This window comes from Paecilomyces variotii, assembly GCF_004022145.1.
Source record: "Paecilomyces variotii strain CBS 101075 chromosome Unknown C8Q69scaffold_7, whole genome shotgun sequence".
NCBI lineage: Eukaryota > Fungi > Ascomycota > Eurotiomycetes > Eurotiales > Thermoascaceae > Paecilomyces > Paecilomyces variotii.
The window spans coordinates 349,489-366,536 of NW_021167146.1; the positions used below are offsets into that span (position 1 = coordinate 349,489).

Sequence of the window (17,048 nt, forward strand, 5' to 3'; positions counted from 1 at the left end):
TCCGGATCCAGCCAAGAAATATATTCTAGGTGATGTCATTGATATCAGACCAGGAATGCGAGTGAATTTCGAGAATATCAGACATGGATGAATGAGAGGGGTATATAAAGGTGGTGCTCATCGTCTGTTGGATGAGTTGTCAGAAAAAGTTCCAGAATCACAACTGAACCACGGATCTACATCTACTCCTGAGCTATCTTCGTCAAACCACATAACAGAACAACCAAGTTCCTACTTAACATTATCTTATACCAAAATGTCTTCGAACGACGGAGCTTCCTCTTCTACTCTTAAGTCCTACGTTGACTCCGCGACTGGCGCCGTCCAGAGCGCGTTGGGCTCTCTCACTGGTAGCAACGCTGACAAGGTATGTTAAGCTCGTCATTCCCCTATACTTGCTCGATACTTTTAAAAGAAACAAGAAATCACTAACAACATCCTCCAGGCCCAAGGCGAAACCACCAAGCAACAAGCCCAAGCCGAGCACGAAGCCTCCCACACCACCGCAAAGCTCGGTCCCATCTCCGCAGACCCCAACACGGGAGCCGCCGTGAAGGACGACGAGAACCGCACCAGCGGCAAATGGGACCAGACCATTGGCTCCGCCAAAGAATTCGCCGGCAACGTGATTGGAAACGAGAACCTGCGCCAGACCGGTGCTGAGCAGAACCAGAGCGGCAAGGCGCAGGAAGCCAAGGGCCAGCTGAAGGATCTGGGCCAGGGCTACACGGACCGCGCGCAGGGCGCTCTGGGCAGCATCGGCGCTGCTATCACTGGTGATCGGGCCAAGGAGGAGGAGTATCGCCAGATTCACGATGAGGGCAAGGCTAGACAGCGTGGTGCGGAGGCGGAGATTGAGGAGAAGGGAGGTAACTAAACTGAACAACGGATGGGTTCATAAGGTATTGATTGACCTTCGACGACTCGACGCTTTTTGAGTTGGGCGATGGCATGTTGCGATCTTGATGGTTTCATGATTCCCCTATGTGTTTTTATTAAACTAGTTTAGTTCAGTCTACACGATACCAATTATCGAAATGACGCTTTTAATTGCTACTATCATACTGTGATATTCAAAATGAAGGTTAGGCTAGGGTATGTGCTTGAGACTCGATCAACTACATACTGTATGCAGTGAAGCATATTGAAACATTCAAGAAGCCATGGTCTCGTAGAGCCATATATAAACATGTTCATATATCTTACTGTTCACGCAGGCTATAGATGAAATTGCCGGGTAGGTAAGGATAAGGCACCTGCTTAGCGTTGTCATGCATGCATGCATACATCCGACCTCTCAGACGAGTCAGTGATGCAACGTGCCGGCACCAATGCGACTTACCATGCATCAATAATGCAGTCAAGTTATTGCTAAAGCGAACATTTAAAAGAACCCCGCAAATATATAATCTCTCTATAAATTGGGTATATATACTTGTCAAGTGTATTCTTCAATCTTGGGGATTATGCATTCGCGCTGAGATAGCTAAACAATTGCGATGCTATTCCTCCTAGCAATAATAGCCACTGCAGCCGTGGCATTTTCCCTACAACAACAACCACCACCTCTACGGTTCACAAAAGACGGAACATTCAAATTGTCCATCTTCTCCGACCTGCACTATGGCGAAGGTAGAATTAGCAGTTTCTTACCATTCAACCCATCCATGCCCTAAGCATGATATTAACCATCCACTCCAGCCGAGAACCTCCCCTGGGGCCCTCAACAAGACACCAACACAACCCACGTCCTCAACACCATCCTATCCATCGAACAACCCCACCTCACCATCCTCAACGGCGACCTCATCACCGGCGAAGACACCTACCTCTCCAATTCCTCCTCCTACATAGACACCATCGTCCAACCGCTCATAAACCGTGATCTCCTCTCGGCATCCACGTACGGCAACCACGATAGCGACTATAACCTCTCCCGAGCGGAGATTTTCGCTCGCGAGAAGCGATATCCGAATAGTTTGACGGGGCGGATGGTTCCGGGGGAAGTGGGGAAAGTGGGAGTGTCGAATTATTATTTACTTGTTTTTGGGGCTGGTGAGGGAAAGGATGAAGAGGAGGGGCCGGTGGTGATTTTGTGGTTTTTCGATAGTAGGGGAGGGAATTGTTTTCAGGAATTAGATGGGGATGGGGAGAAGGTTGCGCTGGGTGAATGGGTTGATGAATCGGTAAGTCAGTGGGTACACATTAAGTGACTCCCATCAAATTAAAAGATGTATTATATTATATTGTATTATATACTAGTTGCTAACGATATCCTAAGGTAGCCAAATGGTTCATCCAAACCGCCGCCCAACTCACCAAACAATACAACCGCACCATCCCATCCCTCGCCTTCTTCCACATCCCCATACAAGCAATGTTAGCATTCCAACAAGAAGCAGGAGTCGACCCGCACCACGAACCAGGAATCAACGACGATAACCCCCTAGCGCCGCAGACAGGAACCACCTACGACGGACAGGATATTCCATTTATGAAAGCGCTGCTTTCAACAGAAGGACTCATAGCTACATTTAGTGGACACGATCATGGTGATGACTGGTGCGTATTTCTCCCGGATAGGATTCCGCAGCGATGACTCGAGCTGAATTCGCGAATTTTGTACATGTACAGGTGCTATCGCTGGAACAGCACGTTGCCGGGAATGAACCTCACGGGGAACGGGCTGTTTCTTTGTTTTGGCCGCCATAGCGGATATGGAGGCTATGGGAGCTGGACGCGCGGTGCGAGACAGATCTTACTTGACGAACGGACGTTAGATTCTCACACTGAGACGTGGGTCAGGTTGGAGGACGGGACGGTTTCCGGACATGTGGTTTTGAATAGGACGTATGGGGAAGATTACTATCCTGCTGTTGTGGATAGTTTTACATGAGGATAGTTATGGATCGTGTAGTCTTGGGTAACTTAATTTCAAGTACTTGAGTGTGGACAACCTTGCTGGTATCATGTCAAATCCGCAATCCTTAGTGCAACATATAGTAAAAACGGGACATTCATAATAATGGTGGATATATACATCATGTTGATAGATAACATCAACGAGGAAACGATCATATGAATAGAACATGCATCATTTGCATATTTTAGACGCTCCTCTTTCCCCGCGTTTCAAACGGAAAGAGAACGGCCGTGATACCCGCTACACCCAGCATGGCTGCGCAAACGTAGATCGGGACGGAACTCGAAGTCGATGCAAATGTGCCCACAACTGCTGACATGGTTCCCATGAGGCGGTTGAAAGACACCGCAATGCCATTCCCCGTTCCACGGTGTGCGGAAGGCATGACCTCCACCGTATAGGCGTACAATGTGCCGTAGTAGATGTTGATAGTGACGGAGATAGCGCAACTGAAGCCAAGGTTCTGTGCATCAGTACGCACTGCGGTGTAAGCGAAGAAGAAGACCACTATTGATCCAATCAGTTGGGGGTCCCTTTAGTAGTATAGCGGATAGCGGCTGGATCTTACTGGTCATAATGGCGCCGATGGCCATTGTGTATTTCCGACCCAGAAGCCTTGTCTCGGACATGAAAGCAGCTATTATAGGGCCTGGGATAGACATGAGGTTCGTAATGGCATAGTTCCTCCAGGTGATATATGCCGATGAATCGCCAGACTTCTCAGCGCGAGAGGCTAGGTAATCAGGCAGGAATACGTAGTATAGTGAGTATCCCAGACCTATTAGAGCCCAGGAGAACCAGACTAGCGCTGTGGAAATAGCGAGTCGTTTCGTAGAAAATAGGCCACGCACATGTACCCAGATCTCGACAGGAGAAGTTGGCTTATTCGCGTGAGTCGTAGTTATTTGCCCGCATTCTTCGAGACGCTCGAGGGTAAGATCACATGGACGGTGGTATTTCTCCGCCAAGGACCGCAATTGTTTAACGACCAGTTCATCCTGTCCTTGACAAAGGAGATACTTTGGCGTCTCATGGAAGCGGATGATCAAGACACGCGCGATGCTCATGACGAATACCAGTGAACCTGAGGTGTAAAACAGATACCGCCATCCCATGTTATTCTCCTTGGTGCATGGGACTGATCCATCACTAGGACAGCTGTAGTTGGCTATTTCGGAGTTAGCTCTATTAATGCACGTGAAGGGTCTGCTCAAGGGGTCTCTGAGGCTAGAAAGTACGCACACATGAATCCCCACGCGATGACTCCAGCCACGAACTGACCGACCCCCCACCATGCCGCCAATAAGGTCAGAAGCCATTGCTTACTCCCGGGCAGATACTCCAAGAAAACAGTGGTGTCAAGGACCAAATTGCCTCCGGATCCAAAGGCAGACACGGCAACCAGACTTGCCCAGCCGATATAGCTGGACGCACCACCGGCAGCAATGGCGAATACTGCGCTAATGAGCAACGAGAAATTGAAGGCAAACTTGCGTCCAACAATATCCGCTGTAGACCCCCAGAAAAGAGCTCCGATAAATAGAGCAATGTAGAAGGCCAGCTGAGCCCCGTGGGTGAATGGTGGATTATATTCCAAGACCACTTGGCTGGCAGCGATACTCATGAGAAAGAGCAGCAGCGAGTCCACGGCGTATCTATCTTGTAAGCTTGAATCCTTTTCGGCGGGGTATTCAGAGACACCACGTAAACTTACCCAAAGCCATTCAGGAAAAAGAGCTTGACATGGTATCCAGTGAGACCAAGTTGTTCAATAGCCTAAGAAGAGTCAGAATAAACATATTCAAGGTACCGTGTTCATTTCATGCGCACCTCGTTCACAAGGCGCATTTTCGCAGCCAACGCGTGATCTACACTACCCAAAGCAACGACTTCTGTCGCATCGCCATTGTCCATAGACTCATGATCCCGCGTCGGAAGCTCCGCGGCGACATGGTCAGGCTTGACCTGAGGCCCTTTTGCGATATCTGTGTCCATGCTGACGTTGGAAAAATGCAATGGAAATGACCAAGAGCACAAGGAAAGAGGCAGACTCACCAGGAATATAGCAGGGACAGTTCTGACCAGATCTCTAAATACATGTTCGCTCAAACCCCTCTTATCGCTCCAGACAAGAAGGACATTGTCGCACGTGGGTTGTATGTTTTCCCGATAAGGAATAGTTCGAAGCCATCGCCGATGCTAGCCACCTCGATACAAATCCTCTCCTCTCGCGGGGATGAGCATCAAGATGGGAAGATGTATAGCCTATCAATACCTCGTTGAAGTGTTAAGACCTCTCACCGTTCCGGCTGGCAGATATTAGACATGGGGAAATTGGTCGCGTGCGATATCCCAGTTTAGAGCCACCAATTGGTGGGCGTGAAGCAGGGACGACGAAAGACCGGCGGAATAATGGTCACAAACCAATTCAGTGCAGCATGCAATTGGCCAAATTTGATGATAAGGCTGATGAATACGACGGAGTTTAAGACGAAAACAGACTAGATATTAATATTATTGAGAAATGACTGGGATAAAAAAGCCATCGCTCGACAGGCAATCAACTCCGGTCACATGACCGGCCTGCTAACTATATCTGCGGAGAGGGGACAACAATGCCATACTTCACGGGTTGGAAAGCCCGGTGAAACTAACCTGAGGGGGTTAAAATGATAGCTTCAAATGGGTTAGTCCTCGTATACTAGGATCGATGAGGAGGAGGGGAAAGGATGTTCATGCCACCAGCTGCAGGATAAATAGAAGATATTTCGCCTAGCAAAAGCACAATAAACATTGTTCCTATGGATACAATCAGATTGTAATGAATTTGGATTAGCAGAGGTAAAATCGGAGAATTGCGTTTCAGTCACTTACTATTTGTATAACAAACAAATTTCTCATACTTATCGCGGCCATCAATGAAATTTACCAAGCATAGACTGTAGATAGCCGATGTGGAGAGCATAGGGAAGCCTGAATAGAAGTAGGCGGTGTTACCAATTTCGGCCAGGGCGCTCAATGGCTTTATATTATATAGACTACATCTCTAAATATCAAAGTCTTATTATTGGTATATAAAACAAACGCTATATAATATACTATCATCTCTTATACAAAGTTCCCATATGGAATTGGATCGAACCTCCTAGATTACTAGATTATTAGGATCTAGATTCTTTGTATTATAGATAAATATTGGATCAAATCCTCCCTAGACCTAGAGTCAAGCAAGCAATTCAAGTCGATCAGGTCAGATCTTGCTTCCGTGCTAAAGGATTCGACAATCATCACACACATTCTCCCAGGTTGTCAAAAAGCATCAGTAATTCGAAAAGGAGATCTCCGATATAACAGGGACGCGGAGAGACTGAGTCGAGCAATTATTGACAAGAGTGTGCACTACATTCTCGCGGGATCTTCTTTGTGGCAGTTGAATGCAGTCGAGTATTACCTATAGAGTTACTAGCTATTTATAGCAAAAAAAAGACGAAAACATACAACAGCAGGGATTCGCTGGTGGTCACCCACCCAACTACTAACCTGCCGGCGTGTGGCTTAAGTACGGCTGAGCGGACGGGAAGCCCTGTTTTCCACACCCTATGGTCGTATGTGATGGTTAAACACTTCAAAGAGATGATATAGTCAAGTTGGGATAGGAAATGGAAATTTCCAAGCTTTTTGGGGACTGGAAACCTAGTCTCCAGCAATACTGAATTACGGAAAGGAGGGTTCCAAAATCTACTCGTCTGGTAAGTATTGAGCATTTCTACCTACCTTTCTTCAGTCTGACTACATTTACTGGTAACATTTTCGTCGTGCTTTCCAACAGGTATAATCTTACAGGGCTTAATAGTATGCGAGGCCTGCCCGTGTCAATATTAGCGACATCTAGAAGAGAGGGAAAGAACATTCAAACCCCCTATGGCATCGGATACTCCTGAGAATATTGAATGTGACTAACTGAATAAGTATGTATATACATATTCGTTATCTTTCATTGTATAGATGCTGGGGATACAATCCCATCGAGCCTATTTTAATCCGTTCAGAGATTCCTCCCTTAAAATCAATTCCCCGTGTGCAGAACTCCGCAGTGTAACCTTAACTGGAAAAGGCTCCTTCATGCTCCAGTGATTCAGAATCGTGCTGCAATAAGAACCATTCTAACATAGTGTCAGCTTGTATACATCCCAGAAATAGCTATGATCGTGCAAGGCAGGCAGGAGTCCAATATAAGCATACCGCGACATAATCAAAGCAATATATCAATCTCGAAATTGTGTAGTAAAGGATTGACATCGATCTTTTTGTAACTAGGGTTCAAGAGTCATGCAACGGAGTTATCACACTCGACATTATTACTTGTGCTCTTGGAGCGAGAGAAGCGGCTTAATATCGCGAAAAACGGTTATCTTTTCAATTCACTAGATGATCATTCTTTAGTGGGTCCCTCGTGGGCTGCCATTTATGTATCAATAAAGGGGGATGTCATAGATACCTACTCAATACGAGCAAGCTTTTTACCACTTCCTTTAACTTTTCTCTTGAGCTTGGCCATATCTATTAGCCTTATCATTGTCGAATCTTTAATAGCACGGAAGGAGAATCTGAACTGCTTGCTTGACTCTAGGTCTAGGGAGGATTTGATCCCATATTTATCTCTAGCACCCAAAGAATCTAGATCCTAGTAATCTAGTAATCTAGTAGGTTCGATCCAATTCCATATGGGAACTTTGTATAAGAGATGATTGCAGATCACCTGGCGTTTGCTTTATACACAGACAATGATATTCTAATATCTAGAGACGTAGTCTATATAACGTAAAGGCATTCAGCGCCCCGGCCGAATTTGGTAATACCGCCTACTTCTATTCAGGCTTCCCTATGCTTGTTACAGAACCAAAGTCTCCCGAACAAGAAGAATTAGAACTAGTTTCTGCACCCATGTATCACACAGAGCTACATCTGCTGGTCTGCTATCCAACGAGAACCATACATCTCATATCGAGCATATAGCGTGATCGATGAAGCGGGAAATAAGGGATATGACCCGGTTACGTCTTGCGCCCGTGCTCAATGAGGTGTAGTGTACGGTATACTAAACACGAGAGCTCCTTGTTAGTTATCAACGTACTATGGTAAAGGGAGATAGGCGTCAGAAGTCGCGAGTATGGCGTATCTTACTGAATAGTCGATATTTAGCCGTGTAAACATAAAGCTATCGCCATCCACAGAGATTGCAAATAAAGGAATTCTGTCTTTTCCAGTTTCCTCACGAACCCAATTGATCAAGGCTGGCATAAAATTATCAGTGAATTCAGTCGATTGCAACAGTTAAAGCCGTAACACATAGCTTGAGAACTCACCCAGACTTGTTCTAGCACATTTGTTATCTCGCGAATCCACCACGTTGACAAGTAGTTTGATATCTTGTATTTTCTCCAGTTGTCCATGGCATAATGCATAGTCGATCAGAGTATTTATTTTCATGCGCCGACCCCTATAACCGCCTTTAGCCGAGAAGGGCACTCCAGAAACCCAACGTGCGGTTTGGTATAGAGTAGACTTCGCCGAACTCGTGGACTCCGAGAGAACATCGCGTTTCCTTGACGCCAAAGTAGTCGCAAAGATCGCCTCCAGGCGTGTTCGAAGAACGGAATCTGAGTACCATTGCTCAATTTCAGTTTCCTGCAAGATTAATTCTTCGCCGACTTGGTCAAACACTGATCGCCTAAATCAAGGATATGATATACTAACGAAGATGACGCGGAATAGATATAATTTCTTCTTCTGCCAAATCCCAATAAGACCACTGGCCTTCAGCTATATGGAGGCCGAATATAGCGTTGGCATTCTCTCCGGTTACTACAATAGCATCGTCTTCGTCGAAATGGGACTTATTAGTGATGGTCAGTGGACCCATAATGATGAGAGTCAGTGAACTTGGAGAAGCGCGATGGTTTCAACATTCAGCTACGTTGAGAAGAAAATGACAGGGCGATGATGCCTGCACCAATTTATCCTTTTCGGTAGCCGCATGTCCGAGTCTTATACCATGGAAACATCCAATGTGGTCCGGAATGGCCTTCCTTGATTTAATACCAGCTATTTCGCTGTGTTAGGAATTCTTCCCGTTCCTTTACACCATCTACTGCCTTATACTAATACTAAATTGTCACTGCCCATCATGAATACCATTATGAATGCCAGAGCCATTATCCACAATTCATATTACTGGCTAGAGCGTCACGCCAGATTGATTTCCCGTGCCACCTCCTCCCGCCCATCGGTGGAGGAAAGTCAATATGCCCAGATTGAGAAGCTCTGCAAGGACAAACAACAATTTTTCAATGTCATAGATTTCTTCGGTATTCGTCCCGGCAGATACGAAGACCATACGCAGTGGGCTCTCGCTGAGGATGAAATATACGAAATACCTACCTTTCTTGGTAATGATTATCTTTGTTTGACTCCTCCAGAATACGAAAAAAAAAAGAACCTAATAATAATAATACTAATATATGCCCAGAACCAATGCTAGATGATTTTGATACTTCGTTTAACTTCAAGAATATGTTGATTCCGTCGCAGGTCAGCATGATCATCACTCTTGCAATCAACCACGCGAAGAAGCGCGAGGCCCGCAGAGTCGCCGCACCTCTTCCAGAAGACGAAGACTACCGGCCCTATAACGATCCCTTGACCCAGATACAAATTAAACGTGGCCAGATAGTCCGCACGTGCTTTCGCTGCAGAGATAAAAAGTACAGAATGAGTGGCATAATGGACTATGTGCTCTGGTACGGAGACAGGGAAGAGCTTGAAATGAATTTGATAATTTTCCACGCGCCAACTCAGGGAGATATTGATCTTCCAATATTGTTTTCTTATATGGGTAAGGAATACAAACGGATCTGTCGTAGCCTATTTGATGCCCCTAGAGATTACTGACTACGTGTAGGTGCAATCCACGGTGCTCGCAAGAGAGCAGGGAGGAATTCTGCCCTCTATGGAATTTATTCTGATAAATCTGACTGGGCTTTTGTGTACTTGGATAAATATGGTCGCGTAAGTGCACTCGAGAATCATTCCCGGTCTCTAGTTTAAGTATGGCTAATACTAACAACAGTATACGGTCCGAGTATTGAACTGGACAACATCAAAGCGGGAGATATACACATATATAACTCGCATCGTGGAGGGCGCCATTCATATTATGCAGACTAATTATGGATCCCACTGGGAGGAAGACAAAACTGCAAGTGAAATTGCTTGCTGTTTTATCGATGATGCCGACTGGGGTGATAAGTCATTACATGCGACAATTAAACCTTCGGTGTTAACAGGTAAGAGAGAATAGGAGAAGTTTGGCACATTTAAGCGTTGTCCAGTCAGAAACATCATGAGGATTTCCATGGTGGTGTTCTCTGTAGTCTTTCAAGTTACAGCTTTCTAGTGAGAGACTTATAATCCATTTTGGAGTGTCTCTGAAGTTTTGTTTTCAGGCAGAGAAGAAAGCCGTAGTCGACACGGAAACGTCTTGGTGACCCAATATAACCAAGGTTACCATGGCTCGAAGGGAAATAGTGCGTATATACTTCTTGCCATGTACCAGCTGCTGTACCTTGATGGTTAAGTATCACAATAACTGAATAACATTCCTTTCAAATTACGGCAATACCCTAGCCTCAATACATGTATATACTAGGTCTAATTGCTGTATACTCCGTTCTGAGCCGGAACATCAAATTAAAAAGCACAAGAAAAAGTCCAAACTTCATGTATGCGACCAGCTTTGAATCTCGCAGGCTGACTTTTACGCTTCTCCACCTCATGAGCACAACTTTGGCCACCCTGGGATGCAAACAGGTAAACATAAACCCAATTGAACATTTGTCCACTTTTTTGCATCACGAGATATCCAGCCGCACTGTGGAACTTACTGTAATTTAAAGATTGTCACTATGCACAGTTGTATACATGGATGGCCTACACGCTTCTCCGTTGCCTATAGGTATATATATATGGTCTGGGAATGGTCCATGTAACTTTGGCAAGAGTGCATGGTACGAGTGACGAATTAAATCCCAAAATACGAGAGATCTGTTCGTTTCGAAAAATCACACAACTGGAGATTTATGTACAGGTTTCTCCTACCATTACTCTTCAGGGGATTCCACCAGAGATAAATATCGGTCTAAAGGACTCAAGGATGCCTTTTCTGCACTTGGGTAGCGTTCGTTCATTGGCTATCTTGAACTGTTTCCTCTTTCCATGATAATTTAACTCCGAAGTTGATCAGTCCAAAGCTTCCCAACGTCCAACCACGATACAGCACAGCTCTATCACGGATTCATAGTAGTAAGGGAAGGGATATCCCGAAGAATATACATTCTCTCCAACCAGAGGAAGCTGGTTGTCCCTGACTGGTGTTTACCTTGCGCGTGTATATACGTCGTAGATCTACTGAACCTGTCGCTGTTACCACTGATCGAGCGACCTAGCGCCGCAGGTTGTCTAGCCAGCCTCCGTCGTACGGTCGATCTTATGCCACGCGAGGATCTGCATAACGGATAGATCCGTTGCGGATTCTTGCATGCCAAAGCTAGACTTTGACCAGCCAACGTCGCCCGATCGTAAGGTCTGAAGCCCACGATCGGTTCAGATATCTTGTCCGAGGACGTTCGTCGTCAGAGACTCTATTCTGTCTTAACGACGTGTTCGACTCTACGACATCAGCTGTCCAAAACACCTATATTGTAGCGTCGATCGTTTTCCCTCGCAGGGAATTTCTGGCCAGATAGCTCCACCTTAGAAACCTATATGACAGAGCAATATCTTGCCGTTCTAGAACATATCCGATGTGAAGTATGTAATTCAGGATCAGGTTGGTAGTTCTTCCTATTACACAGGCATAGTGGGGAGACTAAGTCCTACCCTGACGACGCGTCGTTCATCTGATATCGAGGCGATTCTGTTACCTCATTCGCTCGATCAAAATTGATACACCTGATCGAAGCGAGATTGAAGGCAGTCACTCTGTGTCATCTCAGTAAATCGTTTCTGAGGGCATGCCTATTTCAACGGGTCTTCTGGTTCAACGTTTCCTCCCTGCCTGTCCTCTCCAGACTGATGTGACTGTCCTGGTGATCTTCCACTGCTTTTAAAATGGAGGAATGGATGGAGGATGTCCTGCGCAGGGTCCCACAGCGCATTCGTTCATCTCTGAGAGATTTCTTGTTACCATTCAGCGCAAAAACCAAACCAGTCGCTGACATGACGTGCAAGGAAGTGTGTGAGTTTTTCCGTCTGACGGACGACTTATCTTTCGACTGGTCGCTCGAACCACACGAGCGGAAGACTGTGCCGGACTATCTGAGTGAGACCCTCACCTTATGCAGTTTTGTTTATGTGCTAAACATTTGTAGAATCCATACTAGAAGACTATAACCTCTGCATGGCAGGATCACGGGAGAATGAAGCCCTTGTCCGTACCCGTCTCGACGCTATCTTGATGACCACTCTTGCGGCGAAAAAGAAGGGGGAATGGGGCCAGACCTGGGGAGCATCTATGGAGAGCGTTGCCTCGTACAAATCCCTCCATCTACAATTTGAGACACCTCTCAAATGCCCGGTCATGCACAAGAATAGAGAGATCATCCTCAATGGTAGGGCTGATTATTCGCTGTGGTACGAAACAGTTGACGAGCCCGAGAGTAATATGGTCGTGGTGGAGGCCAAAGCTCACGAGGGTGACCGCACTGGAGAATGGCAGACATTGACCTACATGGGTGAGTTGTTATCCCATTATCACGTCCTTGACCAGGTTCGCTAATTATTAGTTAGCTATAATCCACTCAGCCAGGAAGAAAGCGGGTAGATCTGATACCACAATATATGGAGTTGCCACAGACAGCCATCGGTTCATCTTCATGCGTTTAGATAACAATTCAAAAGTAAGACATTCCTTTGCCTAGTGACATGCTAAAGCGTTGGATTAACCATGCTTTTTATATCTAGTGGTCGAAGCTGGAGACCACATGGGACACTCCTGAAGGGGCTATCACGGTGATTTCGCATCTGCACAAGATAATGGACCATGCTGCAATGCTCTCGCCGGTTGCTACGAGACAGTCTGCATCAGAAAGGAAGCGACCAATGGAGGACCCCCGGCTCGAGGAGACACCGTCTACAGCCCTAAGGTTGGGCTCGATAGAGGTCAGTGAACCCTTCGATCTATTTCGTGATACAGAATGGTCGTCTGGCAATCACTAGGGTCGTCCAACAGTCTATAGATAGCCCTGAAATGGAAATAGCAATTTCCTGGTTCCTCGAAAATGATAGTAGTTTAATAAAAGGTTCAAGACCGCCAGAAAATCCCTGCTGTTGTATGTTTTCTGTTTTTGTTTCTCTCACTTTTTAATGACGGTTTCTTCTTTGATGAACGTGGCTACTGAACATTGTGGAGAGTTCAATATCAGGAACCTGACAGGACAAGACGTCATGAGCGCTTGTCCCCCAAAAAAAAAATATGGCGCCAGTTAAGCCAGGGATGCTAACCGACTGCGAGTACCAGCTGAGTGGAAGTTCAGACGCACTTATTGGTATAGTTGACCGGTTCATGCAGTAGTTGCGACAAACGTAAGTAGCCCTTTGTATCTCTAGAATCGAGTGAGTGGGTGAGCAAGACATACGAGTTGATTGGTATATTGGGATTCTCCGCAATTACCATTCGTAAACAACCTCATGCTGTTGCTAGTCTGGAAACTGCAAAGTCTCTGTATGAGCCACTGTAAGTATGTACTATGCGATATCCTTAGCCTACCTAAGATAAGCCAAGTTGTGCAGGTAACAATCAATGCAGCCACGAGTACTTTTGATCTCCCCCGAATCCCGCTCACATGATCGGCCTTGGACGACGCGGTGTGGCAGAGCGTTAAAGCAGTCAACAAACACACGAGAGATGAGATAAATACTTCTTGGCCCTTTTTTTTTTTTTTTACTGAAAACAATGATCAGTCATAATATTCACTATGAGTGCAACAACTTCCAAGGAAGATCCCATTGTTATAGTTGGAGCAGGGGTTTTCGGCCTCTCTACAGCCCTGGAGCTATGTCAGCGGGGATACAAGAATGTGACCGTACTCGATCGGATGTTACCACCAGTTCCAGATGGTAGTAGCGTCGATATCTCTCGCATCGTGCGCTATGACTATTCCGATCCGTTTTACATGAAGCTGGCGCGAGAAGCTGTGCAAAGCTGGGGATCGGGTCCATTTCATCCTTACTATTATAACACTGGATTTGTTTTGACCTCAGAGGAGAAAAGCGATGCATTTTTGGAGAAGCTTAAAGGTTTGCTGCGCAGCCAGGGGCAAACTTTCAAGGACTTCCAAACTACGCAGCAACTTATCGACGAATTCCCGCATCTAAAAGATGTGAAGCAAGAATTCACCGGATATATAAATCCAAACGCTGGCTGGGCGGATGCAGCGGGTGCCATCACTGCGCTGGCTGCACGATGCAGTGAACTTGGAGTATCGTTCGTCACAGGCCCTCGGGGGACAATGACATCGCTCAGGATCGATGATTCCAGAGTAACCGGTGTTCATGTTGCAAAGGGCCCACCAATTTCGAGCTCGAATGTGATTCTCGCGACGGGAGCTTGGTCTAATCAATACCTGGACCTAACTCATGCAGTCTCGTCATCAGCCCAACCGGTTGGGTTTATCCAATTGACATCGGAAGAAGCAGCAGAGATTTCTCGAATGCCAGTGGTTATCAACATGACCTCTGGATTCTTCGTGTTTCCTCCAACTCCACACACGAACATTCTGAAAGTAGCCCGCCACAGTCACGGATTTGATACATCTATCCAAGTGGATGGGCGGACTATTTCTTCTCCGAAACGGGATGTCAACAATGCTGCGTCGTCCTATCTACCCGACGATGCAGACGAAGCTCTGCGTGAAGGACTCCGCCAAATTCTTCCCAAGCTAGCTGATAAGCCGTGGGTGCGCCGGAGGTTGTGTTGGTACACAGACACTCCCCAAGGCGACTTTGTGGTCGACAACCACCCGACAATAAAGGGTCTATTTATTGCAATTGGAGGTGCTGGCCAGTAAGTACATAGATTCCCATCATCACAGTCAAGATCTAACGTTCGTCCAGTGGATTCAAGTTCCTTCCTATTCTTGGAAAGTATATTGCCGACTGCTTCGAGGATAAAGCGTCCACAGAGGTGAGACAGAAATGGAGATTGGAAAAGAGCAGTCAGACTACAGGACCAATGGTATGCAATGATGGAAGTCGACGCGGTCCTGCACGCAGGCTGTTGACTGCACAAGAGCAAGCGAAGTTGTAGAGAATGCACGTCTAGTGTGCATATAGGAGAGAATATATACTTTCTAAGACGCCTAAGCGCGGGGATCAGTGCAACAACTAAACCTTCTCATTTCAACATAGGCATCTTTTATTATTTCTTCTTCAATTGTGAGTTTCTGACTAGATCCTTCAATCGCTTTTGAGTAGTCTTCTATTATAGTACAATGTCAGTTAGTAGCAGCCACAGTTGTCCGATTCTAACCTATAGTGAAATTTTAGGTCCCTGTTTCTGACCTGTCTGTGGACTAAGAACGGTGCAAGGTCATACTGTGGATTCAACTATGGGAAAGTGACTGCAGGATTTCTGGTCACCGCCTGGGGCGCAGGATTGCCATGTTTCAGTTTCTACTCGTCGTCACCCGCGAGAGGTCCTCAACAACTGGATATGGACTGAAGCGCGCCGCGCCTATGTGACTTTCGTGGTTCCGCAATGTAGAGTGTCCAGTTCTCGCTCCCACAAGCCCTATCATCTTATTGTGTCCAATGGCTTGTCCGAACTACGAACATTGGCTTAGTCAGAGAGAATCGTTGAAGCTACAGTCGTTCTAGGGACCTGCAACTAAACGTAGAGGATGCAATCAGGAACAAAACACTGGCACTACAGGAGACTTATGTGGGTACTGGGTAGAGACTGCGATGGGCCCAAATGGTTTCATGTCCTCATCCATAATAATCGGAATTGATGGGCTTATTGATCACGCGAATCAGTGGCGTTTTGTTTTGGCCCATGCTCACAAGAATAGGAGCTCGAGGTATCATCCCATTTAAGTACCTGATAGAGTTCTGTCGACTTGTTTGTTAGAAAAATAGGAGACACTTATGAGGAACAGACTCACCGGATATATATCAAAAACGGTTTCAAAACCATTCCTGATCTTTATCTTCGACGTATACTTTCGGAGGAGTACTTCTCCCATCAATGAAAACCGTCCCTCTTTGAGGAACGCCGTGGCCCCCAGCACTAATTTCATATGGAATGAGCTTTGGCAGCGGGTTATCTTCCACATTTTCCAGAAGAATACTCTCGATGAGTTCTTTTTGATCTGGCAATGCGATATTGCCCAAATAGATTCCAAATACAATGCCTGATTTTTTAATTTCAGGTCCCAAGCGAAAGTCTTTTTCTCTGCGATAGACTTCTAAAAATTCGGTCATCATTTCACGTACGTGGTTTTCGCCGGCGCTGGGATCATTTGTAATAGTAGGCAACGGTGATATATGGCCCAGGATAGCACCTTTGACAGACACCATCATAACAGCCGAGCAGCTGTTCAAATTCTTCGTTCCAATAGCCTTTGGTGCTTGGTCGAAAGAAACGGAACCGACTTTATTCATGTGTACTTCATACGCTTGTCCTCTGCCCAAGGCTTGCTCGAAAAGCGAAAATTGAGACATCTTGAGAATACAACTTTCAGACAGTGATCCTTTATGGTGTAGGGTAAACAGACAAGGCAGAATATTTTCGACGATCGAGAACGGCGGAGGCGAACGCAGCGAGTCGAAATAGTAGCATTTCATAGCGGCCCATAGCCGCGGTAATGAGCCGTTTATTTTTGAATCGTTCTCCTCCCATTAGTCTGCAGGGAATATAATTAGTTGGCTTGATCAAGGGTCAATCACGCGTTAGGCATTGCCTATGACTATACGCTAATGCAAGCTCATCCTCAGAGCAAGGGTTCAAAAGCATGAATCAATCACCAGACGCTTTGTCAGGTCGATGTCAAGCCCAGAGAGGTTGCGA

At 46.0% G+C, this 17,048-nt stretch overlaps 9 protein-coding genes across 9 annotated transcripts; 5 read left to right on the forward strand and 4 right to left on the reverse strand.

Annotated features, from left to right (window-relative positions):
• Positions 1–256: 256 nt before the first annotated feature.
• Positions 257–877, forward strand: C8Q69DRAFT_445334 (putative mismatched base pair and cruciform DNA recognition protein; the record flags this gene model as incomplete). The annotated part of the gene is made up of 2 exons (XM_028629058.1): positions 257–367; positions 446–877. The coding sequence occupies 2 exons, from the start codon at positions 257–259 to the stop codon at positions 875–877; spliced, it is 543 nt and encodes a 180-aa protein (XP_028484036.1).
• A 449-nt stretch (positions 878–1,326) lies between these two features.
• On the forward strand, positions 1,327–2,970 carry C8Q69DRAFT_470055 (Metallo-dependent phosphatase-like protein). The gene is made up of 4 exons (XM_028630805.1): positions 1,327–1,632; positions 1,702–2,186; positions 2,282–2,562; positions 2,635–2,970. Exons 1-4 carry the CDS (start codon positions 1,500–1,502, stop codon positions 2,894–2,896), a joined length of 1,161 nt encoding a protein of 386 aa, XP_028484037.1. The 5' UTR covers positions 1,327–1,499; the 3' UTR covers positions 2,897–2,970.
• Positions 2,971–5,001, reverse strand: C8Q69DRAFT_433879 (membrane transporter). Its single transcript, XM_028628524.1, has 5 exons — positions 4,754–5,001; positions 4,638–4,699; positions 4,166–4,578; positions 3,492–4,091; positions 2,971–3,430 (listed from the first exon to the last, which is right to left on the reverse strand). The coding sequence occupies exons 1-5, from the start codon at positions 4,916–4,918 to the stop codon at positions 3,108–3,110; spliced, it is 1,563 nt and encodes a 520-aa protein (XP_028484038.1). The 5' UTR covers positions 4,919–5,001; the 3' UTR covers positions 2,971–3,107.
• Positions 5,002–6,903: 1,902 nt separating this feature from the next.
• Positions 6,904–7,533, reverse strand: C8Q69DRAFT_470058 (hypothetical protein; the record flags this gene model as incomplete). The annotated part of the gene is made up of 3 exons (XM_028630806.1): positions 7,426–7,533; positions 7,166–7,347; positions 6,904–7,086 (listed from the first exon to the last, which is right to left on the reverse strand). Coding segments are annotated over exons 2-3 (184 nt in total), but the record flags the coding sequence as incomplete, so codon positions are not given.
• A 200-nt stretch (positions 7,534–7,733) lies between these two features.
• C8Q69DRAFT_470059 (hypothetical protein) lies at positions 7,734–8,894 on the reverse strand. Its single transcript, XM_028630807.1, has 4 exons — positions 8,681–8,894; positions 8,290–8,625; positions 8,108–8,217; positions 7,734–8,021 (listed from the first exon to the last, which is right to left on the reverse strand). The coding sequence occupies exons 1-4, from the start codon at positions 8,844–8,846 to the stop codon at positions 7,923–7,925; spliced, it is 711 nt and encodes a 236-aa protein (XP_028484040.1). The 5' UTR covers positions 8,847–8,894; the 3' UTR covers positions 7,734–7,922.
• A 188-nt stretch (positions 8,895–9,082) lies between these two features.
• On the forward strand, positions 9,083–10,616 carry C8Q69DRAFT_470063 (hypothetical protein). Its single transcript, XM_028630808.1, has 4 exons — positions 9,083–9,372; positions 9,453–9,818; positions 9,885–9,991; positions 10,053–10,616. The coding sequence occupies exons 1-4, from the start codon at positions 9,111–9,113 to the stop codon at positions 10,281–10,283; spliced, it is 966 nt and encodes a 321-aa protein (XP_028484041.1). The 5' UTR covers positions 9,083–9,110; the 3' UTR covers positions 10,284–10,616.
• Positions 10,617–12,091: 1,475 nt separating this feature from the next.
• C8Q69DRAFT_507775 (hypothetical protein) lies at positions 12,092–13,198 on the forward strand (the record flags this gene model as incomplete). Its single annotated transcript, XM_028632916.1, has 4 exons — positions 12,092–12,302; positions 12,352–12,714; positions 12,770–12,879; positions 12,944–13,198. The coding sequence occupies 4 exons, from the start codon at positions 12,092–12,094 to the stop codon at positions 13,196–13,198; spliced, it is 939 nt and encodes a 312-aa protein (XP_028484042.1).
• A 758-nt stretch (positions 13,199–13,956) lies between these two features.
• On the forward strand, positions 13,957–15,287 carry C8Q69DRAFT_404038 (FAD dependent oxidoreductase; the record flags this gene model as incomplete). Its single annotated transcript, XM_028628026.1, has 2 exons — positions 13,957–15,044; positions 15,095–15,287. 2 exons carry the CDS (start codon positions 13,957–13,959, stop codon positions 15,285–15,287), a joined length of 1,281 nt encoding a protein of 426 aa, XP_028484043.1.
• Positions 15,288–15,826: 539 nt separating this feature from the next.
• C8Q69DRAFT_291439 (hypothetical protein) lies at positions 15,827–16,870 on the reverse strand. Its single transcript, XM_028627018.1, has 2 exons — positions 16,144–16,870; positions 15,827–16,090 (listed from the first exon to the last, which is right to left on the reverse strand). Exon 1 carries the CDS (start codon positions 16,823–16,825, stop codon positions 16,166–16,168), a length of 660 nt encoding a protein of 219 aa, XP_028484044.1. The 5' UTR covers positions 16,826–16,870; the 3' UTR covers positions 15,827–16,090; positions 16,144–16,165.
• Between the last annotated feature and the right edge of the window lie 178 nt (positions 16,871–17,048).

Coding starts and splice junctions, on each gene's coding strand:
- C8Q69DRAFT_470055 (XM_028630805.1), top strand. CDS start 1,500: ATGCTATTCCTCCTAGCAATAATAGCCACTGCAGCCGTGGCATTTTCC. Junction 2,187..2,281: donor GTGAATGGGTTGATGAATCG/GTAAGTCAGTGG, acceptor CGATATCCTAAG/GTAGCCAAATGGTTCATCCA. Junction 2,563..2,634: donor CACGATCATGGTGATGACTG/GTGCGTATTTCT, acceptor GTACATGTACAG/GTGCTATCGCTGGAACAGCA.
- C8Q69DRAFT_433879 (XM_028628524.1), bottom strand. CDS start 4,918: ATGGACACAGATATCGCAAAAGGGCCTCAGGTCAAGCCTGACCATGTC. Junction 4,700..4,753: donor AAATGCGCCTTGTGAACGAG/GTGCGCATGAAA, acceptor GACTCTTCTTAG/GCTATTGAACAACTTGGTCT. Junction 3,431..3,491: donor CATCGGCGCCATTATGACCA/GTAAGATCCAGC, acceptor TTGGATCAATAG/TGGTCTTCTTCTTCGCTTAC.
- C8Q69DRAFT_470059 (XM_028630807.1), bottom strand. CDS start 8,846: ATGGGTCCACTGACCATCACTAATAAGTCCCATTTCGACGAAGACGAT. Junction 8,626..8,680: donor ATCTATTCCGCGTCATCTTC/GTTAGTATATCA, acceptor AAGTCGGCGAAG/AATTAATCTTGCAGGAAACT. Junction 8,218..8,289: donor ATGTGCTAGAACAAGTCTGG/GTGAGTTCTCAA, acceptor ATTTTATGCCAG/CCTTGATCAATTGGGTTCGT.
- C8Q69DRAFT_470063 (XM_028630808.1), top strand. CDS start 9,111: ATGAATACCATTATGAATGCCAGAGCCATTATCCACAATTCATATTAC. Junction 9,819..9,884: donor AATATTGTTTTCTTATATGG/GTAAGGAATACA, acceptor GACTACGTGTAG/GTGCAATCCACGGTGCTCGC. Junction 9,992..10,052: donor ACTTGGATAAATATGGTCGC/GTAAGTGCACTC, acceptor TACTAACAACAG/TATACGGTCCGAGTATTGAA.
- C8Q69DRAFT_291439 (XM_028627018.1), bottom strand. CDS start 16,825: ATGAAATGCTACTATTTCGACTCGCTGCGTTCGCCTCCGCCGTTCTCG.